Raw genomic sequence first — 24,623 nt, 5'->3', positions numbered from 1 at the left:
ATTTAGCATCTACTGAGGTTTTTGGGGCTAATTTTCAGTTTATTTAGTATTTTAGCTACATGCTAACGCTTTCTGGATAATTAGTATCTTCTAAGGTTTTTTTGGCTAATTCTCAGTTAAGCTAGTATTTTAGCAACATGCTAACGTTTTTTGGCTAATTTGGCATCTACTGAGGTTTTTTGGACATTTTTGGCGGTAAGCTAACATTTGAGTAAAATGCTCACATTTTTGGCTAATTCGGCATCTATTGAGGACTTGGACTAATAATGAGTTCATACGTTTACATTTTCTTAAATTTTACTGCATTTTTTAAGAAATTCTTCAAATTCTTTGACTGCTTAATGCAGTTTCTGTAACTTTGAAGTCCTTTAGAAATGTTAGCAGGATACAAATAGCTTTAGCATTTTCAGCAAATTCCTTCATCAATTACAGTAAAGTTCTTCAGTAAAAAGCATTCATGCTAAAAAAAATAGTTTATAAAACTTTAGATAAGCAGGTGTTCTGAAGTAATCCTAAACACTGGAGTTCCAGTCTTTATGTAACTTTTCAACCGTTAACACGATCATTCCAGCAGATTGTGAAGGATAAAAGTGACTCGTCGAGCCGCTTTTCTCCTTAGTTATGGTACGTTGAAGATTTTGTTTGATCAGTCCAGGTTTTTCATGGAGTCTGATCTGGATTCACAGACAGGAAGACCAAGAACTGGACCTTTGGTCACTCATCTCCACAGAAATCCTCCTGGTGGAAATCTTTCCCAGCAGCTGAAGCTGCAGAAATCTGAGAAGAACCCAGGAAAGGATGAAGAGGGGGTCTGGGATTGGTATTTCCCAACATGGACCTCGTGGTTTGACCTAAATCTGCTTTTACTCTGAAAGCTGCTCCCGGCTGGAGGGAGGGGCGCTCCGGGGGCTTTTAGACGAGACTCGAGTCGGAGGAAGGAGGCTGTTAGTGAGATCTGATCGGAGGGAGTCAGCTGCAGACTCACAGATGACAGAAACGCTCCTTTCATCCACCATGTGGTCCTGCATCAAGAACTTCTTCACCTACGAAACCACCAAGTCTGTGGTGGTGAAGAGCTGGACCATCGGCATCATCAACCGCGTCGTCCAGCTGCTCATCATCACCTACTTCGTCGGGTGAGTGTGGAGCTCCTGTGGGGTCACCGGGTGACCTTAAGGGTTTCTGCTTTTGTCAGCTGCAGACGAGATTCTGCTGTTTAGGACGAACTCTGGAACATTTGGGATTTATCTTCACCTCATGGGAGGAGTCAAACCGTTAACGACTGAAATAAGAACCATGAAGACGTCAAAGATGAAATAAAGTAAATCAGGCGTCAAACTTCCTCAGAACATTCTTGGTTTATTTGGAAGATATTTCTCTGAATGTTTTTCTGCTTGTTCTCTCATGGAACCGACCGGAACGTTTACGGCTCTAAATGAATCAAATGATTCTGGTTTCTGTTGAGCAGATGTGTTTTCATTAAATGAGATGAATCTTAAAAAATGACTCTTTTCAGGCGAATCTGCTGCTGACGGAAACAAACGTTTATTTATTTCCACAGAGAAACGTTTGATTTGATTTGTGATCAAAATGACTGCTGTTTTCTGCTTTATTTAGCAGAAAAATAATTTTAAAAAGGCGTATTTTAAACATATATTTCTATGCCTCCTAAAAATATCAAAATAGAAAATCTTCTAAAATAAATAGCAATGCAGATAAAGATTTTAAAAAGTCAGATTTTTGACCTAAAAAGGTGAAATGAAAAGTTTTTCTATCGTTTTAAGCAATATTCATGTTTGGATTCTTTTCTTGAAGCTCTTCAGATTAAATGTTTTTTCACAATAAGTGGCATCAGATTTGAGCAGACGAGACAGATCACTGCGTTCTCTGTAAAACGTGATATCAGAACCTTTCATAAAGATGATTATTGTGAACAAATAAATGAGTTTATCAGGTTAAAATCCTCCTAACATTCAAACAGCACAACTTATGTAGAAGAAGAGAAATAATAAACTAATAAACTCCATTCCAGTTTTCAAAAACTGTTTGAACAAAATAACAAACTGAAGGAATTTAGTGAATTTAAAATCCAGATGATGAGAAGCAAAAGTTCATGTGTCTGTGGACGGACTTGTACCAATATTTCCACATTTAAAACAATAAAACAAACCTTTAATTTATAATACAGAAGCTCAAAGATGTGTGATTATTATGGGGTGTTTTTGTGTGAACATACATGAGTGATCTGGATATGTGTATATATATATTTAAATGTAGTGTGTGAGTTTATGGTTACATTTTCTGCATATTTCGCTCAAATCTTATAAAGTATTAACCTCACAAAGATAAAATAAGTTCACTTTATTTTATGTTGACAAACTAATTTTTATCAGTTGATATGATTAGAATAAAAAAGCTGCTTTGAATTTAACGTCTGCATGTCTTTATTTGGTCATTTTTTGTAATGAAATGAACTTATTTCTTTTTCCTGTTTGAGATAAATCTAAATCTAAAACGTGTATAAATGTATTTCTTTATCATTCAGTTATTTTTCTCAATATTCTTCTTGATATATCTGTGCGTGGATGTGATTGTTTTTGTTTGCCTTCTTTTGTTTTACTGCTTGAAATAAACTCTGATAAAAATATTTGATAAAAACTCAAAGTTGATCAGAGTCTGTAGAAAAAAGGGTCGGATTCAGGAGGAACCGGAGAGCAACGACGCCGTTTATGAAACACAAACAGGAAAGATCACACAACAACAGTAACAATGAACACAAAAGTCGGTTTGTCTGTCTGGAGATGAACCGAAGTCTCCAGGAAAACAACCCAAAAGCTGTTTTACGCTCCAGTTAAAAAAGTGGAGAAGAATAATAAAATAATAACTTTATTTTATTGAATTATTTATTTTAAACCTTCATTTATCCAGGCAGGACATATTAGGAATAAGATTCTTATTTTCTTTTGTTATTTCTTATTTATTTATTACTGGACCGTCATCACGTCTGGAAAAGAAGATCAACAAACAAACAAACACAAACTTCCCTCAAAAACCTCCAAAATAAAAGTTACAAAAATGTCTCCGTCCAAAAAACAAAGATACAAATATGTAAATACAGGATGTTTTTATCCTCGTTTGAAGTGAGAAATCTGCTAATTCAATCAGTAAAATTCATCTTGGTCAGATTCTTCCTGTGATGTCATTTCCTCTGAAGACAAAATAAAAGCTTAAATTAGCCACAAATGCTCGTGTTTCCGTGTATTCCCCTGGTAATTGTAAATATGATTTCCTAAATCAGTTTGTTTTACTTTAGTCTTTGTAAAGCAGATACATTTCTGCATTTCCCCCAAATCTTTCCTATTTTAAAGACTACAAGTGTTATTTCTGGACCATAATCCTCTTTAACCCCTTGAGGCCTGAATTTATTCTCAGCTGTGACTAAACTCATTTCTGTTTACGTAGACGCGACATGTTGGTCATTTCGGAGCTGAAGGGATTTGACGCATATTTGAGACATTGGGCATGAAGGGGTTAAGTCAAGAATGACAAATTGAAAATAAATTAAAACGTTGTGAGTCACATAAACCCAGATCTCTGATTCAAGCGTGACACTAACGTTCACAAATTAAGATTAAAAATATTCTGTAGAAATGTTGATTAAAATAAGACCTTTAGTGAAAATGAACAAGAACTTTAGATTCATTGTCGGAAATTAAGTTTTTAAATCCTCATTAAAACTCAGTTAATTTTGTCCTTTGAGATATTCAGACACATTTGGTGAATTTGTGTTTTTTGTGTGTTTTTCCTGCCTCACCACTGAACTGAACAGGAGTAAAGAATTTAAAACCTGCAGTTCTTCCTAAAGTCGTGACCTCTTTAGTGAAGCTGCGTTCACCGACTCCATCGATTTAAATAAGAAGAATAATAAACGTCTGCATACGTGCACTTCAGACTTCTCTAAACTCGGGTCTTCACGCGTCACTACACACGTTTTAAGTGTTTTTGGCTCTACATGTGAAAAGTGCTTTGATAGTTAAACTAGTTGAACTTTGACCAATCAGGGACTCAGGTTTCGTGGTGACGCGTGGATGGCGTCCCTTTGATTCGTGGGAGTCCCAGCAGTCTGAAAGGAGAAAGGAATGATGACGGTTTGTTCCTGCTGGAGTTCATTCATGGTCAGGATGGAGATGTGAGAAAAAAAAAACGTCTGAAGAGATTCAACAGATTTACAACATTTCACACCAAAAAACCTTCAGGAATCTTTGGGTGAATCTTGACAGGTTTTGAAATGTGACAACCAGCTGAGAGCAGCAGTTCTATCAGAATCAGAAAAGTTAAGCCAAATCTTCCCTATCCTGGATCGAGTGATCCAAGCTCTGATCTTTTCCAGACTGTGACTTCAGTTTTATAGATCAGTCTGCTCCAAACTTCAGCTGTTAACGGCACCAGACGGCGTGAGAACATCACTCAATTTGGTCACATTCGCATTGGATTCTTTAATGGAGATCCTAAAAAAACTTCTTGGTCGCACCGGAGAAAACCAGTAGTCTGTGAGCGTCTGCGAACGTCTGAACGTCTGAACGTCTGTGAACGTCTGTGAACGTCTGAACGTCTGAACGTCTGTGAACGTCTGAACGTCTGAACGTCTGAACGTCTGTGAGCGTCTGTGAGCGTCTGCGAGCGTCTGTGAACGTCTCTGAACGTCTGTGAACGTCTGAACGTCTGAACGTCTGAACGTCTGAACGTCTGAACGTCTGTGAACGTCTGTGAGCGTCTGTGAGCGTCTGCGAGCGTCTGTGAGCGTCTGCGAGCGTCTGTGAACGTCTGTGAGCGTCTGTGAACGTCTGTGAGCGTCTGTGAACGTCTGTGAACGTCTGTGAACGTCTGAACGTCTGTGAACGTCTGTGAACGTCTGTGAACGTCTGTGAACATCTGCGAGCGTCTGTGAATGACGGCGCCGTGTTTTCTCCACATCACAGCTGGGTGTTTCTCTGCGAGAAAGCCTACCAGACGAGGGACACGGCCATCGAGTCTTCAGTGATGACCAAGGTCAAAGGCTTTGGCGTCCACAACGGCCAGATCATGGACGTGGCCGACTACGTCACTCCCACGCAGGTGCGGCTGGTTCTGATCTCCGTTCACGGCTGGTTGGTCAGAACTGAAGCGTGGTTGTGTTTGCAGGGGGCTTCAGTTTTCTGCATCATCACCAAGACCATCACCACAGAGAACCAAGTCCAGGGACTGTGTCCGGAGGTCAGCTGACTCAGACTCCACCTCCAACCCCTGCACGCCTTTTTAGGGCCTGCTTCACCTTCAGTCAAGCTAAGCTGTCATTAAAGCTTCTGGTTTAGCCATTAAATGAGATCAATGAGTGACTCCGCCCCCAAACAGGAAGTACCAGTTTGCTAGATAAACTCTATTGGTCAGAATAAACATTCTTACTCTGAGACATTTTAACATTTTCTTGATAATACTCATTTTTTCAGGATATTTTCTCTGCAGTTCCAGTTATTCACTTTATAAACTGACCAACCAGATGCGTCCATAAAAGTAGGTGGAGCCTGTGGCCCCACGTCCAACGTTTAGAACGTTTGACAGATTTCATGCAGCCAAATTTGAAGTGGAAGGGGTGTGTCCTTCCTACAAGCTCACTCCTGATTGGTGAGGTGGTTGCCATAGAAACTCATACTGACTTGGACCAATCACTGCTGACTAGCGTCGTCTGGCTCCAGCATGACTGTATTTTGAAAAAATGGCTTGATTGGAGAAGGAAGTAAACCTTTTCTGTGGATGATGTCACCCTCACTCAGAGTGGGCGGGACCACAGTCACCTGACAATAAGGTCACCTGAAGAAAAGTCTGTTAAAGAAAGGAAGTCAGAGTTCTGCCACAGACATTCTCACCTTTTCACAATAAAAGCGGTGTCATCTCCACATGTCCTGTAAGAATGAATGACAGCTGGAGAACGTTTCAGCTTCAGGGTGTTCAGAAGCTTCAGTGTCTGAAGAGCCAAATGTTCCTGATGATCTAACTCTTCCCTCGTGTTTGTCCCAGAGTGAGAAAAGGCTGATCTGTCACAACGACAGCCAATGTGAGCCCAAGAAGAACAAGCCGGGAGATTACGGTAAAACTGCCCCGCCCCTCCCCCGCCCCCTCTCGACCCGACGGTCAGGTGTGTGTCTGTCCCCGCAGGAATCCTCACGGGCAGGTGCGTCCCCTTCAACGACACCAAAAACACGTGTGAGATCAAAGGCTGGTGTCCTGCCGAGATCGACACCGTGCAAATGTAAGATCTGGGTTCTCCTGAGGGGCCGGTGCTGCTCGCGCGGGTCGCTAAGAGCTCAGCATGAATCCCTCAACTGAAGCTGCTACAGAGCAGAAGCAGGAAGTCCATGATGAGCTTCTTCCTCTCTGTGTTCTTGTCTTCTCAGAACACCAATGATGGAGGTGGAGAACTTCACCATCTTCATCAAGAACAGCATCCGCTTCCCAACGTTCAACTACACCAAGTAGGACCCCTTAGAACCCGGACCCGACGTCAGCCAGAACTCCTGACCTGTGTGTGGTCCTTCACAGGGGGAACTTCCTGCCCTCCATCAACAAAACCTACATCCGAGGATGTAACTTTGACATGGAGAACAACACCTACTGCCCCATCTTCAGAGTGGGAGACGTGGTCCGCTACGCCCACCAGGACTTCACCAAACTGGCAGAAAAGGTACGAAACCGCCGTTATTTTGAAAGTCATCAGTCCCTCAGGAATTCACAATGTTTCAATTCAACCAATTCACAGCGACTTCTTCCAGTGACCACAACGTTGGTCAAAACTCTCATTTTGAACCAGTTCTACCATCAAACCCTCTTCACCAAACAGCTTCAGAGGTTCACACCCTGTAGTCTGACCCTCCACAAGTCCTCACTTTCTTCTGCCGTTTTAGGAGTTTTTCCTCACCGGGAGGGAGAGTCTAAGGATGGATAACCAGTTTATTTAGTCTGTTTAGTTGTTAACTATTGTTTATATTATATGACTGATTGATTTGTGATGTTGGGATATATAAACAAAACTGAATTGAATTGTTGTAATGATTCATGAAGATAAATGTGGAGCTTTTCAAATGTACTAGTTCAAGTGAAGGAAAACAGTTTTGTTTGTTTGTTTGTTTGTTTGTTTTGCTGCACAAACAAAAGTCACCTATTGAAAAACACTTTTCAACCTTGGAACAAACGTAGAGAATGATTGAAAGTTGTTCTTAAAGTCCACAAGCATTTGTGTGAATGAACCATGAATGTGAATGTATAACATGTGTTAATGTACTCCGTGTGTGAATGTACAAGTATCATGTTAGTGTACATATCAGTAACATATATGTGAATGTACAGTGTGTGAATGTATCATGTGTGTGAACCTGGTCTGTTTTTGTGAATATTCCAACAGTATGAATTTGCCGTGAGTGTGAATGTACCAAGAATGTAAATGTATCATGCAAGTAAATATGCCATATTTTTATGAATGTTCCATGTGTGTGAAAGTTCCCAGAGAGTGAATGTACAATGTGTGTGAATTTAAAGTACCATGTTTTTGAACATACCAGTACCATACCAGTGTTTATGAATGTACGTGTGTGAATGTACGTGTGTGAATGTACCGTGTGTGAATGTACCGTGTGTGAATGTACGTGTGTGAATGTACGTGTGTGAATGTACGTGTGTGAATGTACGTGTGTGAATGTACGTGTGTGAATGTACGTGTGTGAATGTACGTGTGTGAATGTACCGTGTGTGAATGTACCGTGTGTGAATGTACGTGTGTGAATGTACCGTGTGTGAATGTACCGTGTGTGAATGTTACGTGTGTGAATGTACGTGTGTGAATGTACCGTGTGTGAATGTACCGTGTGTGAATGTACGTGTGTGAATGTACCGTGTGTGAATGTACGTGTGTGAATGTACCAAGAATGTAAATGTATCATGCAAGTAAATATGCCATATTTTTATGAATGTTCCATGTGTGTGAAAGTTCCCCCAGAGTGAATGTACTCTGCTTAAGAATGTACAATGTGTGTGAATGTAAAGTACCATGTTTTTGAACATACCAGTACCATACCAGTGTTTATGAATGTACGTGTGTGAATGTACCGTGTGTGAATGTACCGTGTGTGAATGTACGTGTGTGAATGTACCGTGTGTGAATGTACGTGTGTGAATGTACCAAGAATGTAAATGTATCATGCAAGTAAATATGCCATATTTTTATGAATGTTCCATGTGTGTGAAAGTTCCCCCAGAGTGAATGTACTCTGCTTAAGAATGTACAATGTGTGTGAATGTAAAGTACCATGTTTTTGAACATACCAGTACCATACCAGTGTTTATGAATGTACGTGTGTGAATGTACCGTGTGTGAATGTACCGTGTGTGAATGTACGTGTGTGAATGTACGTGTGTGAATGTACGTGTGTGAATGTACCGTGTGTGAATGTACCGTGTGTGAATGTACGTGTGTGAATGTACCGTGTGTGAATGTACGTGTGTGAATGTACCAAGAATGTAAATGTATCATGTAAGTAAATATGCCATATTTTTATGAATGTTCCATGTGTGTGAATGTATCAATATCATGTGTGTGAATGTAAAGTACCATGTTTTTGAACATACCAGTACCATACCAGTGTTTATGAATGTACGTGTGTGAATGTACCGTGTGTGAATGTACGTGTGTGAATATACGTGTGTGTGAATGTACGTGTGTGAATGTACCATATTTGTATGAATTTTCCGTGTGTCATAGCACCATTTGTCGTTTTCTATACTCAGAACACACCAGTGTACTCAGTACTGACTGCTGAGCCTAATGATGGAGCAATGATGGATTAAATAATCATGTGATTCTGGTTGTTGCACACAGTTTTAACATTCTAAACTCACACTTGTATGTATACTGTGTATATTACATGGTCACATGTTCCTCCTCAGCTTTACGTGTTCCTCACAAATAGACCTTCAGGTGTCCTCTTAATGTTGAACATCCTAAAGCAGTTCTCTGGGTTGTATGTCAGTTTGATGGCTCTACATCAGATACTGAGTGTGCTGCCCCCCCTTCTCTCCCAGGGAGGGGTCATTGGTATAAAAATCAGCTGGATGTGTGACCTGGACAAGTCAGACGAGCACTGCAAACCTTCGTACTCTTTCACTCGGCTGGACGCCATGTCGCAGAAGACCGAAGTCTCACCTGGATACAACTTCAGGTATGGAATGTGGACAACCAGTATGTTATTTTCCCCCTGGAGGGGTGCACTATGGTGCAGTGGCTGGCACTCACAGCTAAAAGGTGCTGGTTCAAATCCCAGCTGAGACCTTTCTGTGTGGAGTTTGCATGTTCTCCTTGAGTTTGTGAGTTTTCTCCGTCTTCCTCCAACAGTCCAAAGTTTCATAGATTCACTGACGTTTCTAAACTGTCCATATAGGTGTGAATGTGGGTTTGTGGTCCTGTGACAGACTAGTGACATGTCCAGGGAATACTCATCCAATAGTACCTAGGATAGGCTCCAGCAACACCATGACCCTAAAAGGATTGAGTGGGTTTGGAGTTGATGGATGGACAAATATATATATGTGTGTGTGTATTCTCAGGAGTTTCAAATATTGCTTTGATTCTTCAGGTTTGCCAAATATTACAAGATGGAGAACGGGACTGACTATCGCACTCTGATCAAAGCCTACGCCATCAGGTTTGACGTGATCGTCAATGGAAACGTGAGTCCATGAGAGGAAGTCTTTATCGTCCATAAACTGTTTGGTGGACGCCGTAGACGTTGGCTACTGCTCTTCTCTTGCAGGCAGGGAAGTTCAACATGATCCCCACCCTCATCAACATGGTGGCAGCCTTCACATCAGTGGGAGTGGTGAGACCTGATGCCACACTTAGTCTTGGGACTCAATAACAGTCAGACACTAACTGTGTACTATTGGTTATAACTGAATGATCCAATGAGGTTATGATATTATTATTACTAATGATATAATATGCTGTAATATGCAACCACAAGGGGGCACAATCCAGTGCTTTGGTGTTGAAACATCTGATGCAAAACCAAAGACAACTCACTCATGAGAATCTCAAACAGAAACTTCAAACATGGTCAGTGGACACCCGGTTACGACTGACATCGGTGTCGTTTGGTTAGTCAGGAGGACCAAGGACAGGAATGGAAGTGTGAAGACAGGTCTCACAAGTGTGATGAATGATGGAAGGAGAACTTTGAAGAACTGATGTATGAGGAAGTCTGGTCTGTGACAGAGAAGAACTTCAGAGATGTTCAGGACATGGATGAGGGCTGGAAGACAGTAGTGAGGTTCTGTAGGAGGACAGAGGAGATCGAGGTAGGAGTACACCAAGGATCCGCTTTGAGCTCCTTCCTTTTTCCATGGTGATGGACAGACTGACAGATGAAGTTAGATTGAAATCATAATGTTTGCAGATGACACTGTGATCTGTGGTGAGAGTATAGAGCAGGTGGAGTGTGACATGCTCTCAGTTTGAGAGATAATTCGTCCAAATATGGATTAAAAAGAATAAAAGAAAGAATGCTCCCCTCTGTCACCCCGTTACTGATCTTAAAAGGCTCTGAAACCTGGTTATCCCTTTAACCTGATTGTTTGTTGAGCGTCCCAATGAGTTCAAATACCCACAGCACATCTGGGTACAGCTCTCGTTACCCATTTCATGAATAATTTCCTATGATTGACTGTCGAAAGCTTTAGAGACATCCAGGAAACAAAAGAAAACACATTCATTTTGATTTCTGTACCTTTAAATCCTCTCTAGAAGAGTACATGTCAGTATGAAGCTTTTCTTCAAACCCAGATTGATCGTCTGTTGATTCTATGAACTCTGTGATCCTGTCCAACCGGATCACCTCCAAGAGTTTTGACATTACACTTGCCAAGGCTATTGGTCATCGTTGTCAGAGATACCAATTCTACCAGCTTTGTTCTTCAGGACTGAAACTAACATGACAAGAACATAGAATCTGGTAAAACAAAACAACATGAACGAGAAAAGCTGTAAAACTCATGACAAGTAATAGAAACATCTTAGGACCGGCAAACTTTATGTGCTCACTGGAAACCCCATCAAACCCATTGGCCTGGTTATCTGACAGTTTGGTGGACCTCCTGCATAGTGATCACAGGTAACAGCATCATTGATTGTATACACTTCACTCTGGGCACAGTTAAATATTCTACGATGGTGTTATCTTCATGGTTCTAAGACATTGTCAGTGCCAAAGAGTCTGATCATTTCTACCAGAGCGTACAGCATGCCCGTATCTTGCATTGGGACCTTTTTTTGCTCAATAATTCACTCATATCTTGGTTTCCCTGCGAGAACATAATCTTTTGTTGCCTCTTTTGTTTCTAAGAAGAGCTCCTTTCCACGAGCATTCCAACCTGGTCTGTGTGGATGCTGGTTTATACAGAAATTTACTAGAGCCAAGCAGCGCTTCACTTAGATCCTCAGACATAGACGAGAAACCGTTTTACTATTAGCATTACGACATGTTGTTGCTTCTCATAAACAGACATGTTAGCTCTTATGAATACAGACACAATGAGATTATTGAACACTGAGTTTGTCAAAAGGAGTTTAAATAGAAGAAGAAGTGAATTTAGATAATCCTGACCCCTGATCTGACTTGTGATTTGTGAGTCATTTCTTGAACAGAAGAGACAGAAGCTTCAATGGATTCTGAAGCAGACGGGTAAACCTCCTTTTGTTGTCCTGGTTCTGCAGGGAACGGTTCTGTGTGACATCATTCTGCTCAACTTCCTGAAGGGGGCGGAGCAATACAAGGCCAAGAAGTTTGAAGAGGTAAAAGGTCAAAGTTTCTAAAGAAAAATCACGAAATAAACTCAACGATTTGTTTCAAAATAGCAATAATTTTTGACAGACGTGAAACATGATTCATGAAACATGATTCATGAAACATGATTTATGAGACATGATTCATGAGACATGATTCATGAGACATGATTCATGAGACATGATTCATGAGACATGATTCATGAGACATGATTCATGAGACATGATTTCACAGAAATCTGTTGTGTGATTTTGTTTCTAGCAGCACAACTGTAGGTGAATTCTGCAGGAATTCCTGACACACAAAAGTCTTTCTGTCAATGAGAAACTCAAAGACGACCCTTCAGTACCCTGGGAATAAAGAGTGATTGTATGAACGAGTCTTAGCTGTCCTTACAGGTAGATAGATACAGGTGTCTGCGGGTGGAAAACGGTCAAACCTGCAGAGGTCAAACATGAAATCTCAAGGTCACAGACCGCTCTGTGAACCGTAGAGAGAACATGCTTTTCTATGGGCGACAGCTCATAGAGATACTTTATACCACATGTGTCAGAGTCAAGGCCCGGGGGCCGGATCGGCCCTCCAGGTGATTCTATCCGGCCCTCCAGATCCTTTTATTCTATTGTTATTAATGACCCGATGTTATCTTGAGCTCATTTCTAACTTGTATAATTTTGACAAAATATATTTTATAGAGAGTAAAATATTAAAGTTATTTAAGGTTTAAGTTGATTTATTCTGGAATAATATTCCTGACTTTTTATTATTCAATATTATGTTAAAAAGTTATAGTTTGAAAGTTTTAAAAATTGTCATTCTGCAGCTTTTGGGACTATTTTGGCATTTATAAGATTTTGTTGATTATTTTGGAGTTAAGCTAATATTTCAGCTACATACTAGCTGTTTTGTTAAATTTCTGCTTTTCTTTTCTTTAGCGGCCAAATTCAGCGTACAGCGTTCACGCTAGCATTATCGCATTAATATTTATAAATATGTTAAAAGTTACCGTTTTAAAGTTTCAAAAATGCAGTTTTACAGTGTTCGATAAATGTCTCTCCTGTTCGGCCGCGGCCTGAGGTGTGTTTTGGATTGGACCCCTTTGTGCGATTGAGTTTGCCACCCCTGCCTTATACAGTCTTGCAGACTGCCCTGTATGCGGGCAGTCCTTTGGTTTGACCTGAAGCCAGTGGAGGACATGGAAGGGACGTCTCTCTGAAAAGCTTCTCTCTCTCTGACTCTGTGACCTTCAGGTGTCAGACAAGCCGAAGGAGTTCGAGAACGACAGCTTGTACCTCTCCCAGATGTCGCTCAGACAAAAGTCCAGCCCTCTGAAGTCCAGCGACTCCGGAGCCTTTTCTCTGGGACGCTACAGCTGAGTCCATGAAGCAGCAGCTGTCGTCTGGAGTTTGGTCCAGCAGAGACGTCCTGGACGTCCTGCAGCCAAACCTCCAGCTCTCTTCTGTCCACAAACATTCACTTCTGATTTGCAGCTCGGAGAATTTTGACTGACGCATGGCAGACTCTGCATGGTGACAGTTTGGGCTGTCTGTAACTCAGAGTTAGAATCAGTTTGATGTCATTTATGACAAGAAGCACAGGAGTGAACCGGTTCTTTTGTGGTTTCATTCTTGGGTTTTTCAAGTTTTTGATTTATTTCTTGAAACCGTCTGGAACTCTGAGCATAAACAAAGCAGGAAAACCTGATTTAGTTTGAATATTGAACAGAATTGTGTTTGTCCTCTAATATAAAAAGTGTGATGAGGTTTGTTTTTTATGTAGATGACTTTCATCTAAATTAATGATTGTTTTTACAGTTTATTCCTTTATTTAACAGGAAAAGATTGAAATATAACCGGGCCAGACTCCGTTTTCTGCAGGTTTTCAAATGTATTTTTACTGAGGATGTAACATGAATTTTTCTGACATATGGTGACCTTTCAGTACCCCCTGAACTGCATCAAATGTCTCGTGTTCTCCTGTGTTCGTGGTTTCTTTGCTGATGTCTCTCCAGGAATTCAGATTCAGGTAAAACTTCAGGAATCAGACCCGTAGATGCTGAAGCTTTGAGACGTATTTGTGTTTTAGATCAATTCAGACGCATCTTTTTTTATAAGGTTGAATGTTTGGACAGGAAATTAAACATAGACTAATTCAAGATAATTAACGTTATTTCTGGATGATGCTGATAAAAACCCACTTTTTTCATGCGGATCAAGAAGATTCTCTGACTGAAGCCATAACTGACTCCACACCATCAAGCTCCCACCTCCGTGTTTTAGGGGTTCTTCTCAGTTGTTCAGATTCTGCTGTGTTGACCCCAAAGGTCACCTGGTGGAGCTCCTTTTCAGCTGAGCTGCAGTTATTTTCCCATAATTCCACATTTCTTGTTAAGTTTACATATTTTTCATGATCACGTATGAAAGTAACCTCGACGTTTCCCATTTAGCGGTTCATACTGAAGCAGCGACGCATTCATCTTCAGACATGTAGCATGAATTTAAACAGTTTCGTACTCCATGATTATTAAAGCTATTAGAAACAGACATATTCAAATGATTAAAGATGTGAATTTATGATATAAATAAGATTTTCTGCTCTTTTTGAAATGTGGATGTGATTCATGTGAAAATAAACGGAAATGAAAAGTAAATTGTTTCCTAAAATGTTTTTGTTGTAGTTGAACCTGCAGAATTATGTCAAACTCTGTTGTTTTGTTGGGACTGACTTCCTTCTTTACACCGTTTCTGATTCTGGAATTATCCGGAACTCTTCATCCACTCAGTTAGACAGTATTTACACCCAAGAAAAGTGACAGACATGTCTTAAAGTACACATTACCTTTAGCCCCGAAGAAAAAGAGCTTAAATATTCAGTCAAACTATCATTTTAGTGAGAAAAAACTATTGATTCTTCTACTGCTTTATTTAAGCAGAACAGACATACTTTTCAGTCAAAAAATACTAAAATATTGTATTTTTACATAGATTTATTTATGTTTTATTTTGTGTGATGAATTCTATGCGTATAAATAATATTTTAGATTAATTTTATTGATCTTTAATCGTTGTTTCTGTGTGTTGGTGTTTCTACTGCTTTGTGAAGAATTGAGGTTCATTTTTTTTTGTGTTTTTTGCTCATTGATTATTTTTTGGTGGGGGGGGGCTTAAAATAGTTAAATAAATTACCTCTTGATAATATTTTAAATTCTTAATCATCATACTTACAAGAAATGTATGAAAAATAAAACAATAAAATTAGAAAAAAAATTAAATCAAATAAAAATAATGGTATTCTTATATTCTGTGCATTCCATAACATTATTGTCTGCAGAAGAATCAATCAATTAAAGTTTATTTATAAAAGGTTATTTTTATTCAACACAGCCCAAAGCGATTTACAATTAAAAACAGACCAAAAAAATCCAATCGAGTTTTACCCCTCCTTCCTTGTACCCCTCTGCCCCCCATACCTCTGATACCACTCTCTCTCTCTCTGCTGGTGGTCTGAAAAGAATTATTCACAAATATAACATTAAAAAGGTTTTTCCTCAAATACAAAAGAGGTTTATTCAAATAAACTCCCCTTGTGTCTGAAGACTCAGAACTCCCTGTTGTAACAGTAACACCTGTCCACCACTAGAGGGCCTCAGCTCTGATCTGATGGACAGGACAAGTAAAGAAACTGAAGAACTTCTTTGTAGAAGGAGCTCCAGCCCGTCTGGACCAGAACATCTCAGAACATCATTCCTGCCATCTGTGAAGAAGAAGGAACAGACGAGAACAGGTGAACTCGTCCATCAGCGTCTAGGATGGAGCTCTCGGTTGAAGGTCAGGAGGTGGAATGGACAGTTTGACAGACGTCAGCAGGTTTTGTTTCACTGAGTGAGAAGCTGGTCTTCAGGTTGGCATCTGGACCTAAAGACTTCTGCCTTTCTTCAGCCACATGGATGTGTTTAAAGAAAGAAGTCTCTACATCCAGATGGCATGACTCACCCTGAAGACATCGTCTCCTGTATGGATCAGAACCTTCACCGACTCTAGAGCAGACCTGAGTTCAGACCTGAACCCTCCACTGACCTCAGAGCCTCCAGCTTGTGGTTTGGACTCTCCACCAGGTCTGACAGCTGCTTCAGCGCCGAGTCCTGCAGGTTGTTGTCCTGCAGCTCCAATTCTCTCAGGCAGGACGTCGGGTTGGACTTCAGAGCGGCGAGCAGAGCCGAGCAGCAGGTCTTGGAGAGCCGGCAGCTCTTCAACCTGAATCCAGGATGGAAGGTTTGATGTTCGGCTCAGGGTGACGTTCAGCATGAGAGATGGTGGGTCTGCTTACTTGAGAGTGTCCAGGCTGCAGAGGGGAGCCTCCAGCACGCTGCACAGCTGCTTCACGCCTGCATCGTGGAGGTCATTGTTGCTCAGGTCCAGGTGAGTCAGGCAGGAGGGGCGGGGCTTCAGCGCTGCAGCCAGAGCAGCACAGCTGATCTCTGAGAGTCTGCAGAGCTGTAACCTGCAGATTTACAGACGACGGGGTTTCAACGCAGCTGTGGCCTAGTGGTAGAGTGTCCACCCTGAGGCTGGGAGGTGGGTTCAAATGCAGAGAACAAATTGACAGAAGCTGCATGTAAACATTCCCACCTCAGAGTCCTCAGGCTGCAGTATGGACTCTCCAGGACTCCACACAGGTCCTTCACGCCCAAATCCTGCAGCTCATTGAAGCTCAGGTCCAGTTCTGCCAGAGAAGAAGGTCTGGACTTCAGAGCTGAGCTCAGAGCAGCACAGCTGACAGGGGACAAACTGCAGTGCTCCAGTCTGGACACAAAAGGGCATCATCAGAACTTCTTCTCTCAGGAACTCAGTCTCTACATTTTTAGTCCAAGCCAAGAAAAACAAACCCCGGATGGTTTGTCAGCGAGCAAAGATAGCAGGTTCTGATTGTGTTCTGCACACAACAAACTGAACCGTAAATCCTGGACACAGAAAACCCACCGAAGAGTCTTCAGTTTGAGGTCCGGAGCCTCCAGAAACCTGCAGAGATGCTTCACTCCTGAATCCTGCAGCTCGTTGTTCCAGCTCAGGTCCAGATGAGTCAGATGAGACGGGTTCGACGTGAGGGCTGAAGCCAGAGCGGCACAGCCGGCGTCCGACAGGCTGCAGTCCTTCAGCCTGAGGACATGTGGAAACATCTGAGCAAACTTTACAGAATAAAACTGTTAAGATTTATTTAACCTGTAAATCTGATCAAAAACAACAGTTTCAAATCAAAATGATTTTTCTTTCATACAAGAAAATTGGTTTTTAGATGGTTTTACTGATTCTTTTGAGATTTTCAGAAGGAGCTCCTGGTGTTTCTATTTTATGCTTTGATGCCTTGAGATGTGGGAGGGGCTAACAGCTGCAAGCGCCGCTTGCAGAGCAGAGGAAGTATGATCCCCGTCACGCTCCACTCTCCAAAACAACCGAAAATTCTCTGATCTCCAACGCAGCCTTTGGTTTGTGAGACGTTCAGGGACGTTAATCACAACCTGCTGTCTGATACCAGAGTTCAGGAGAGACCAATCGAAGGTGGTGGTCAAACAAACCAAAACGGAAATCTGACCTCAGGTTCTTCAGTCTGCTTTGAGGGCTCTCCAAAAACCCACACAGCTGCTCCAGACCTGAATCCTGAAGCTCATTGTAACTCAGGTCCAGTTCTGTCACATGTGAAGGGTTGGAGGTCAGAGCCGAGCCCAGAGCAGAACAGCTGATGCTGGACAGTTTGCAGTTTTCCAGCCTGAAGAAAACAAGTTGAGGAGACAATGAATGTTTCTGCTTGGAAAGACTAACATCAGTTCAGAAATGATAACAGCCAAAAGAAAAGAACGATTGCGCTTCAACACATGACAGTTCTAAAAAAGTTCAAGTCGTGTGAAATCTGAGGCTCCTCTGTTGGGAAGCGGGACCCAAACCCACAAGTTTGACTTTAGAAACTTCAGGATCTGACCTCAAAGCCTTGAGTGTGCATTCTGGGCTCTTCAGGAAACCACTCAGATGATTTGTCCCTAAATCCTGCAGCTTGCTGTCTTTCAGGTCCAGTTCTGTCAGATGGGACGGGTTGGACTTCAGAGCTGAGAGCAAAGAGGAACCACCAACTTCTGAGAGCCTGCAGCCTCTCAGCCTGAGAAAGGAGGAAATGATCTGTCAGACGTTCTGTGACGTGCGCGGTTGGTCACTCATGCAGTCGTTTGAATACAGTTAAAACAATCCGACTTCATCAGAATAATCCAATAATGTTTGATTGAATACGATCCAATCACATCCAAACAAATCAAATCCAATCATAGTCAATCAACATAAACCTAATCGAATCATAGTCAATCAAAATAGAGAAATATCTAATGACATCAAATCATTTTGTAATAAAATCAAAAATTATCCAATCGAATAATTCTAAATTAAATCCAATCTCATCCAAACAAATCAGATCCACTAATATTCAGTCAACATAAATCAAATCAAACCAAATCAAATATTATGCAGTCAAAATAAAACATGTAAACTCCCTCACAATTAAATCCAATTATATTCAATCAAAATAGAAAAATATCCAATGAAATCCAATCATTTGGCAATCAAATCAAAATGATCCAATTGAATAAATCCAAATAAAATCAAATTATATCCAATCAAAATAAATCAAATCAAACTGTATTCAATCCAAATCCATCATATCCAATCACACATATTCTATCAAAATAGATCATGTAAACTTCCTTGCAATCAAATCAAATTAAACTAAAGTATAAAAATATCTTATAAAATCATTTTCAGGTAATTTTTTTCACTCAATTATTTCAAATTGAATCCAATCAAAACAAGTCAACTAAGTTAGATCTTTCTTTCAGGTCTCTTCATGAAGGTGTCAGCTGACCTGAGCATCTTCAGTCTGCAGTTTGGACTTCCCAGAAGATCAGATATCTGCTTTACTGCTGGCTCCTGCAGGTTGTTGTTGCTCAGGTCCAGTTCTGTCAGGTGGGACGGGTTGGACTTCAGAGCTGAGAGCAGAACCGAGCAGCCGGCTGCTGACAGTCTGCAGTCCTTCAGCCTGAGGGACACATGAAGACCGGTGGGGGGTAAGAGCTTCTGCAGGTTTCATCCTAGCATCTCCTGCCCTCATGCACACTACCTCAGAGCTGCCACGTTACAGTTCGGACTCTCCAGTCCAGCTGACAGATGCTGGACTGCTGGATCCTCCAGAACATTGTTGCTCAGGTCCAGTTCTGCCAGATGGGACGGGTTGGACTTCAGAGCTGCTGCCACAACTTCACAGTGAGGCTCAGAAAGTCCACATCCAGAAAGTCTGCACGACAGAAAGAACAGATCTAAATCTTCTCTGCAGCTTCCATCACTGAAGCGGAGAAGACCAAAGCTGAGACGGACGTATTCAACCAAAAACATCTACATCCACAAAAACCATGAAAACCTCAAACATGATGCTGACTTCTTTTCTTCCTCGTGTGAAACAAAGACAACCTCTCAACTCACCGAGCTGCTCTGCAGTTCCTCACAGCTGGGACCAGTCTCAGTCGACCTTCATTTGACGCGTTGTACATCCTCAGATCCAGCTCATCCACGACCTCCTCTGACATCTGCAGCATGTGGGCCAGAGCTGAGCAGTGGATCTCCAAGAGGTTCCTCTTTGAGACGATTCCGGATGTCAGGAAGTCTTGGATCTCCTGCTGAATGGAGAGATCCTTCATCTCCATCAGACAGTGGAAGATGTTGATGCTTCTGTCTGGAGACATGTTCGGACTCTTCATCTCCTTCAGAGAGCTGATGACCTTCTGGAGGGTGTGGGGGTTTTGCTTCTGATGACCCAGCAGGCCCAGACGTCTCTGGTTGGACTCCAACAAGAGGCCATGAAGAAACCGAGCAAACAGGTCCAGGTGGCCGCTTGGACTCTGCATGGCTTTCTCCATGACTCTGCTCAGAAACACGTTCAGAGGAGGAACATGTGGATCTTCTGGTTTGGAAGGCTTAAATATTTTTTTTATGATGGATGGCTGAGCTGAGCCTTCTTGGAAGGACCCAATAAAGTCCTCCAGAACCTCCATGTTCCTGTTGCAGTAACAGTGGAACACGTAGACTGCAGCCAGGAACTCCTGGACGCTCAGATGAACAAAGCTGAAGACCGGTTTCTGGAAGATCTCACACTCTCTTCTGAAGATCTCAGTGCAAACTCCAGAGTAGACCGAGGCCTCTGTGACGTCCAAACCGCACTGCTGCAGGTCCTCCAGACAGAACAGGATGTTCTGTTTCTTCAGGTGTTCAAACGCCAGCCTCCCCAACTTCAGGAGAACGTCCTTGTCCTTCTCCGTCAGCTGGAACTTCTCATTCCGCCTCTTTGACACGACCATCAGGAAGTGCGAGTAAATGTCGGTCAGAGTTTGAGGCAGCTCTGCCTTCTTCTCAATGGTCGGCATGTTCTCCAGAACCACAGCAGTGATCCAGCAGAAGATTGGGACCTCACACATGACCTGAAGGGTCTTGGACTTCTTTATGAGGCCGATGATTCTGCTGGACAGATCTTCATCTTTGAATCTCTTTCTGAAATATTCCTCCATCTGTGCTTTGCGGAAACCTCGCACTTCCGTCACTCTGTCCAAACAGGTAGGTGGGATCTGATTGGCTGCCGCGGTCCGAGAAGTGATCCACACCAGCGATGAGGGGAGCAGATGTCCCTGGATGAGGTTCGTCAGAAGAATATTGACTGAGGTCTTCTGCGTGACATCAGACACCACAGGACTGCTCTTAAAGTCCAGAGGAAGTTTGCTCTCATCCAGGCCATCAAAGATGAACAGAAGTTTGGAGACTCCCAGCTGCTCCGCTGGGATCTTCAGGAATGTTGGATGGAACCACTGGATCAGCGTGAGAAGACTGTGCTGCTCATCACAGATCATGTTCAGCTCTCTGAAAGACAGAGGAACCACCGCCCTGACGTCTGAGTTCTCTACGTCTCCGGCCCAGTCCAGGGTGAACCTCTGCACCAAGAAGGTTTTCCCAATTCCAGCCACACCAGTGGTCAGAACCACTCGGATGGACCCGTGACGGTCACTCAGAGGCGTAAACATCTGGTGGCAGTTGATTGGAGTTTGGTGGGGGGTGGGGAGTCCTTCTGTGATGTACAGCTCCGTGTAGATCTCATGAAAGAGCGTTTCATTTCCTGCTTTCTCAGTTCCTTCAGTGACACTTTGGCATCTTCTTCTCAGGTTGGTCTGATGTTCATCAAAGCTCTCCTTCACAACATCTGATAAGAAAAGAAAGAAGACAGTGAGATCGAGGGATTAAAATGTGTCCTGATGTGATGCACATAGCTTCTTCAGACTGTGACCTTTTGGTGGACAAGTGCCTGAGATGTTAAATCGATGCATTCAAATGCTTATATCCATGATCAGATGCAAAAATATGATCAAAATGTGTATTTTATGCAATTTTTTCACTTTACAGTCCCTTCCACTTTCTTTATTGAACATCTTTTTATCATAAAATGGACATGCTGGTCATACATTCATCTGGAAAAATAAAAAAGAGCCTAAAAATGTCAGTTTAAAGATACTGTGTTACCACACAAAAAGACAGTAGAGACTGGTGCTGCAAACACTTTCGACCAACTTCTGGTGGCCCACCTGACTCAAGTCTCGTGGGTCGCGACTCACGAGATTTGAGTCACAACCTATCATGGGTCGTGACTCAAATCTCGTGGGTTACAAGACTTGAGCCATGACCCATGAGATTTGAGTTGTGGCTCATGAGACATGAGTCAGGTGAGCCAATGGAAGTAGGTCGGGCCTGTTTGCAGCTGTCTCTCAAAAAAGCAGGACTTCAACTTCCAGACTGTGTATTGGGCTGGCCCATAGACTGTAAAAAATAATGGACAAAGCAAGCACTGAGGTCCCCCATTGGAAATGCATTACTTCCTCTCCTCGTTAAAGTAGGCCGCCGCTTTCACCGTCACTTCCTGAAACGGATACCGCCATTTGCAAACAATCTTCAGTGATTGGTCTGAGTCATAGCTGAGTCATGGAATCTACAGGAAGTACTGTCGCCAATCAGGAGTGAGTTTATTGCAACCGTCTGCCTCTTTCCACGCCTCGACCACAAGACCGCGGATGTAAACAGCTTCAATAACGGCGGCTCGGGAGAATGGCTTTTTAGGTTTCGTTTTGATCACGTGGTCAGAAATCCTCCGGCTCTTTTCTAAATGACGTTGTTCCTGGTTAAGGTTAGGATTATGGTTATGGTTAGGGTTAGAAAAGCAAATTGTCCGTTTGTGGGGCTGTCTGTGATGCTCACGGCTCCACCAGGGGACGTGTCAAACGTGGAAAACAGATTTAACACGTTTAGGACCGCGTGTATTATATGCACGCAAAAACCGGTTTTGGCGTATATTATACACGGTATTTCCCAAATCGTGGAATATGTACGCATTTTACTGAGACTGGGCTGATTGTACAAGTCATTGTTGAAGTCTTTGAGGGAGAACCATCCCAACATTTGATTCTGTCAGCGGTCCTTTGGGATTTACTTACATTTATTCTTTTTAGTCGAGATAAAAGGAGCATTTGGGTGACGACGCTGCAGACCGGCGCGTGTCCCCCCTCGCGCGCAGCAGCAGCTTGTCTCTTTACATGCGGCCACGTTACCGTCTGATCAGATGCACATGAGAAGTGCTTTCAGCGGTATTTAAAATAAATAACCATCCTAACAGCTGGATCTTTTTTCTGTTTGAAAATACCATCAGGTCCTTTAATGTTTCTCTGACGCTCGGACAGCTGCGTCTAATTCAGGCTGAAGCTGGAAAAGTTCGGCGAAAATGAAACTTTGGTTGGTGATTTTATGCGCATATATGCAACTTGGATTTCATAAGCTACAATAAAAACAGAGAAATAAAGAAAAACGACCGTTAAACAAAGAAAAAAGTCCAAACACATAACCTCAGAGTGAAATCTATTTCTCCAGAGTAAATCCTCATCTAAAAATGTCGACAGCATGCTCCTCTTGTTGTTTTAAACTGCTGCATCGGTACATTCCATTGAGGAAAACAACAGTAGGACAATGATTGGTACATTGTTGAATTGTAAAGTAGGTGTTAAAAGGTCTTCACGGACCCATTGATGAAGTCTGCTCCCATTGGCTACCCGTCATCTGTCACTCAAACCCCCCAGACGGTCGACGTCAGACCCACAAACGCTTATTGAGCCATCTGATTGGTCAATTTATAACTCTAATAACTTGTGATAATGGAAAAAAATCTTTAAAAAAAAATTAGGATTAGAAAAAAGAAGTTAAGCAGAAAGCAGCAGAGGAAGAATGATTATTCTGACATAAAATGACTGAGAAATAACTGTCTGTTTCTCAATGTAAGTCAATGGGACTTTGGCCTTTATGAAACCCAGTGGTACTTCCTATATGGAACAGGAAGGAGGGGGGTTGGTCTGTCCAGTTCTTTTATATACAGTCTATGGTGTAACCCCCTCCTCTGCGCACACACGGCACAAACACATATTGACCAATCGCGTGCGACATGCGGAGAGAAAAAGGGAGTGAGAGGGAAAAGACACGGCTCCCGACTTCCGGCTCCCAGCGAGGAGCCGGCTCGCGTCGTTCACTTCAAAGAGCCGGTTCAAAGAGCCGTTTCGTTCGCGACCGACCCATCACTATTTGGCGCAGTTTCAACAAGGAAGATCTACCTCATCTCAGGCATGCTGGGTGTTTATTCACTCCTTATGTCATCAATCGGTCCCCACTCTGAGCCAATAGCTTAAATGCTTACTTTCTCAAATCACAATCAAATCTCTGTCTTTAAGTTCAATGAAGTATGTTTTCCATGGCCCACCTCCACCTCATTCTCCTCATGGGCCTTTGGTTCGGTCCATCTAATTACCATCAGTATCTGGGTTCTGAGGGTCTGTTCACCAGATCCAAGGCCAACACGACATGCAAGATGTCTCGGCCCAGAGCCCAACCGCCAAAGACTTCTCTGTTCATGATTCACTGTTAAATGCTTCACAATGAAATCTTTCAATCCCACTTTTTAGTTCTAATAATAGTAAATAATAACAATACATTTATTTAAAAGCACCTTTCAGGCTCTCAAGGTTGCTTTACAATGAAACAGCTAAAAACACATGTAAAACAAACAAATTAAAAGCTAAAGTATAAGAGCAATAAAAAGAGAACAGGAGATGCTATAAATAAGCTTGTGTGAACAGGAAAGTGTTGAGTCTCTCCTGGTTGAAGTATTAGTAGTCTGTACCTCTCCCTCTAGCTTGAGTGATGATGGAGCAGAAACTATCAAAGCTTTCTCTAAACTTTTACTCATTCTCTGCCAATTCTGCAAAGTTAACTAATCAAAGAATCGTTTTCTTCATAATTCAATCCCCACTGGGTATTCTGAAGATAAACATGTTGGAGACCTGCCAGTCTAACCTCCGTTTTCTCCGTGTCCCAGTCGTCTTCAGAGATGTCGTCTCTCAGACTTCTACGCTTCAAACTGTTTGAAGAGGACTTTAGAATGAGCTTAAAGCAGATTATAAAGCAGTGAAACATGTATTTTCCACTCATGTAAGATATTGTTAAGTCCTCAGTGTTGGACTGTAGGAGTAATGAAGACTTGAAGAAATGTTTTCTACCAATATTCTACTTTTCACACAGCTGTCTAAATCTCATTAAACTGTCATCTGCATACAGATCAGAGACTTTTCAATCCCATTGGAGCCCCCCCCCCCCC

The 24,623-nt window shown here is 42.1% G+C and overlaps 2 protein-coding genes across 4 annotated transcripts in view; one reads left to right on the top strand and one right to left on the bottom strand.

Moving 5' to 3' along the window:
• p2rx3b (purinergic receptor P2X, ligand-gated ion channel, 3b) overlaps positions 1-14,505 on the top strand; it is a 15,426-nt gene extending 921 nt beyond the window's left edge. The window contains exons 1-13 of one of the 2 annotated variants that reach the window (XR_002921091.2): positions 21-1,136; positions 4,980-5,115; positions 5,182-5,253; positions 6,055-6,124; positions 6,193-6,286; positions 6,432-6,509; positions 6,577-6,718; positions 9,109-9,245; positions 9,660-9,753; positions 9,837-9,902; positions 10,185-10,380; positions 11,795-11,872; positions 13,115-13,174. Coding sequence is in view for 1 of the 2 variants with exons in the window: in XM_024289625.2 (XP_024145393.1) it covers positions 988-1,136; positions 4,980-5,115; positions 5,182-5,253; positions 6,055-6,124; positions 6,193-6,286; positions 6,432-6,509; positions 6,577-6,718; positions 9,109-9,245; positions 9,660-9,753; positions 9,837-9,902; positions 11,795-11,872; positions 13,115-13,240 (1,242 nt within the window). In the remaining variant the exon portion in view is untranslated. Of the gene's footprint in view, positions 1-20; positions 1,137-4,979; positions 5,116-5,181; positions 5,254-6,054; positions 6,125-6,192; positions 6,287-6,431; positions 6,510-6,576; positions 6,719-9,108; positions 9,246-9,659; positions 9,754-9,836; positions 9,903-10,184; positions 10,381-11,794; positions 11,873-13,114 lie in introns of those variants that run through there. The other variant, XM_024289625.2, reaches the window with a different exon arrangement.
• A 63-nt stretch (positions 14,506-14,568) lies between these two features.
• The window catches only part of LOC112157460 (NACHT, LRR and PYD domains-containing protein 14), a 12,104-nt gene continuing 2,049 nt past the window's right edge, over positions 14,569-24,623 (bottom strand). Inside the window, exons 4-13 of one of the 2 annotated variants that reach the window (XM_036214296.1) lie at positions 19,379-21,140; positions 19,020-19,193; positions 18,765-18,938; positions 17,838-18,011; positions 17,454-17,627; positions 16,844-17,020; positions 16,493-16,666; positions 16,191-16,364; positions 15,941-16,117; positions 14,569-15,617 (exon numbers count right to left, since the gene is read on the bottom strand). In XM_036214296.1, the coding sequence (XP_036070189.1) occupies positions 15,605-15,617; positions 15,941-16,117; positions 16,191-16,364; positions 16,493-16,666; positions 16,844-17,020; positions 17,454-17,627; positions 17,838-18,011; positions 18,765-18,938; positions 19,020-19,193; positions 19,379-21,140 (3,173 nt within the window). In that variant the 3' untranslated portion in view covers positions 14,569-15,604. Of the gene's footprint in view, positions 15,618-15,940; positions 16,118-16,190; positions 16,365-16,492; positions 16,667-16,843; positions 17,021-17,453; positions 17,628-17,837; positions 18,012-18,764; positions 18,939-19,019; positions 19,194-19,378; positions 21,141-24,623 lie in introns of those variants that run through there. The other variant, XR_004948690.1, reaches the window with a different exon arrangement.

The sequence above is a fragment of the Oryzias melastigma genome, linkage group LG1, assembly GCF_002922805.2.
Source record: "Oryzias melastigma strain HK-1 linkage group LG1, ASM292280v2, whole genome shotgun sequence".
NCBI lineage: Eukaryota > Metazoa > Chordata > Actinopteri > Beloniformes > Adrianichthyidae > Oryzias > Oryzias melastigma.
The sequence above is the reverse complement of the archived record's forward strand: the minus strand, read 5'-3'. Positions and strand labels throughout refer to the sequence as shown.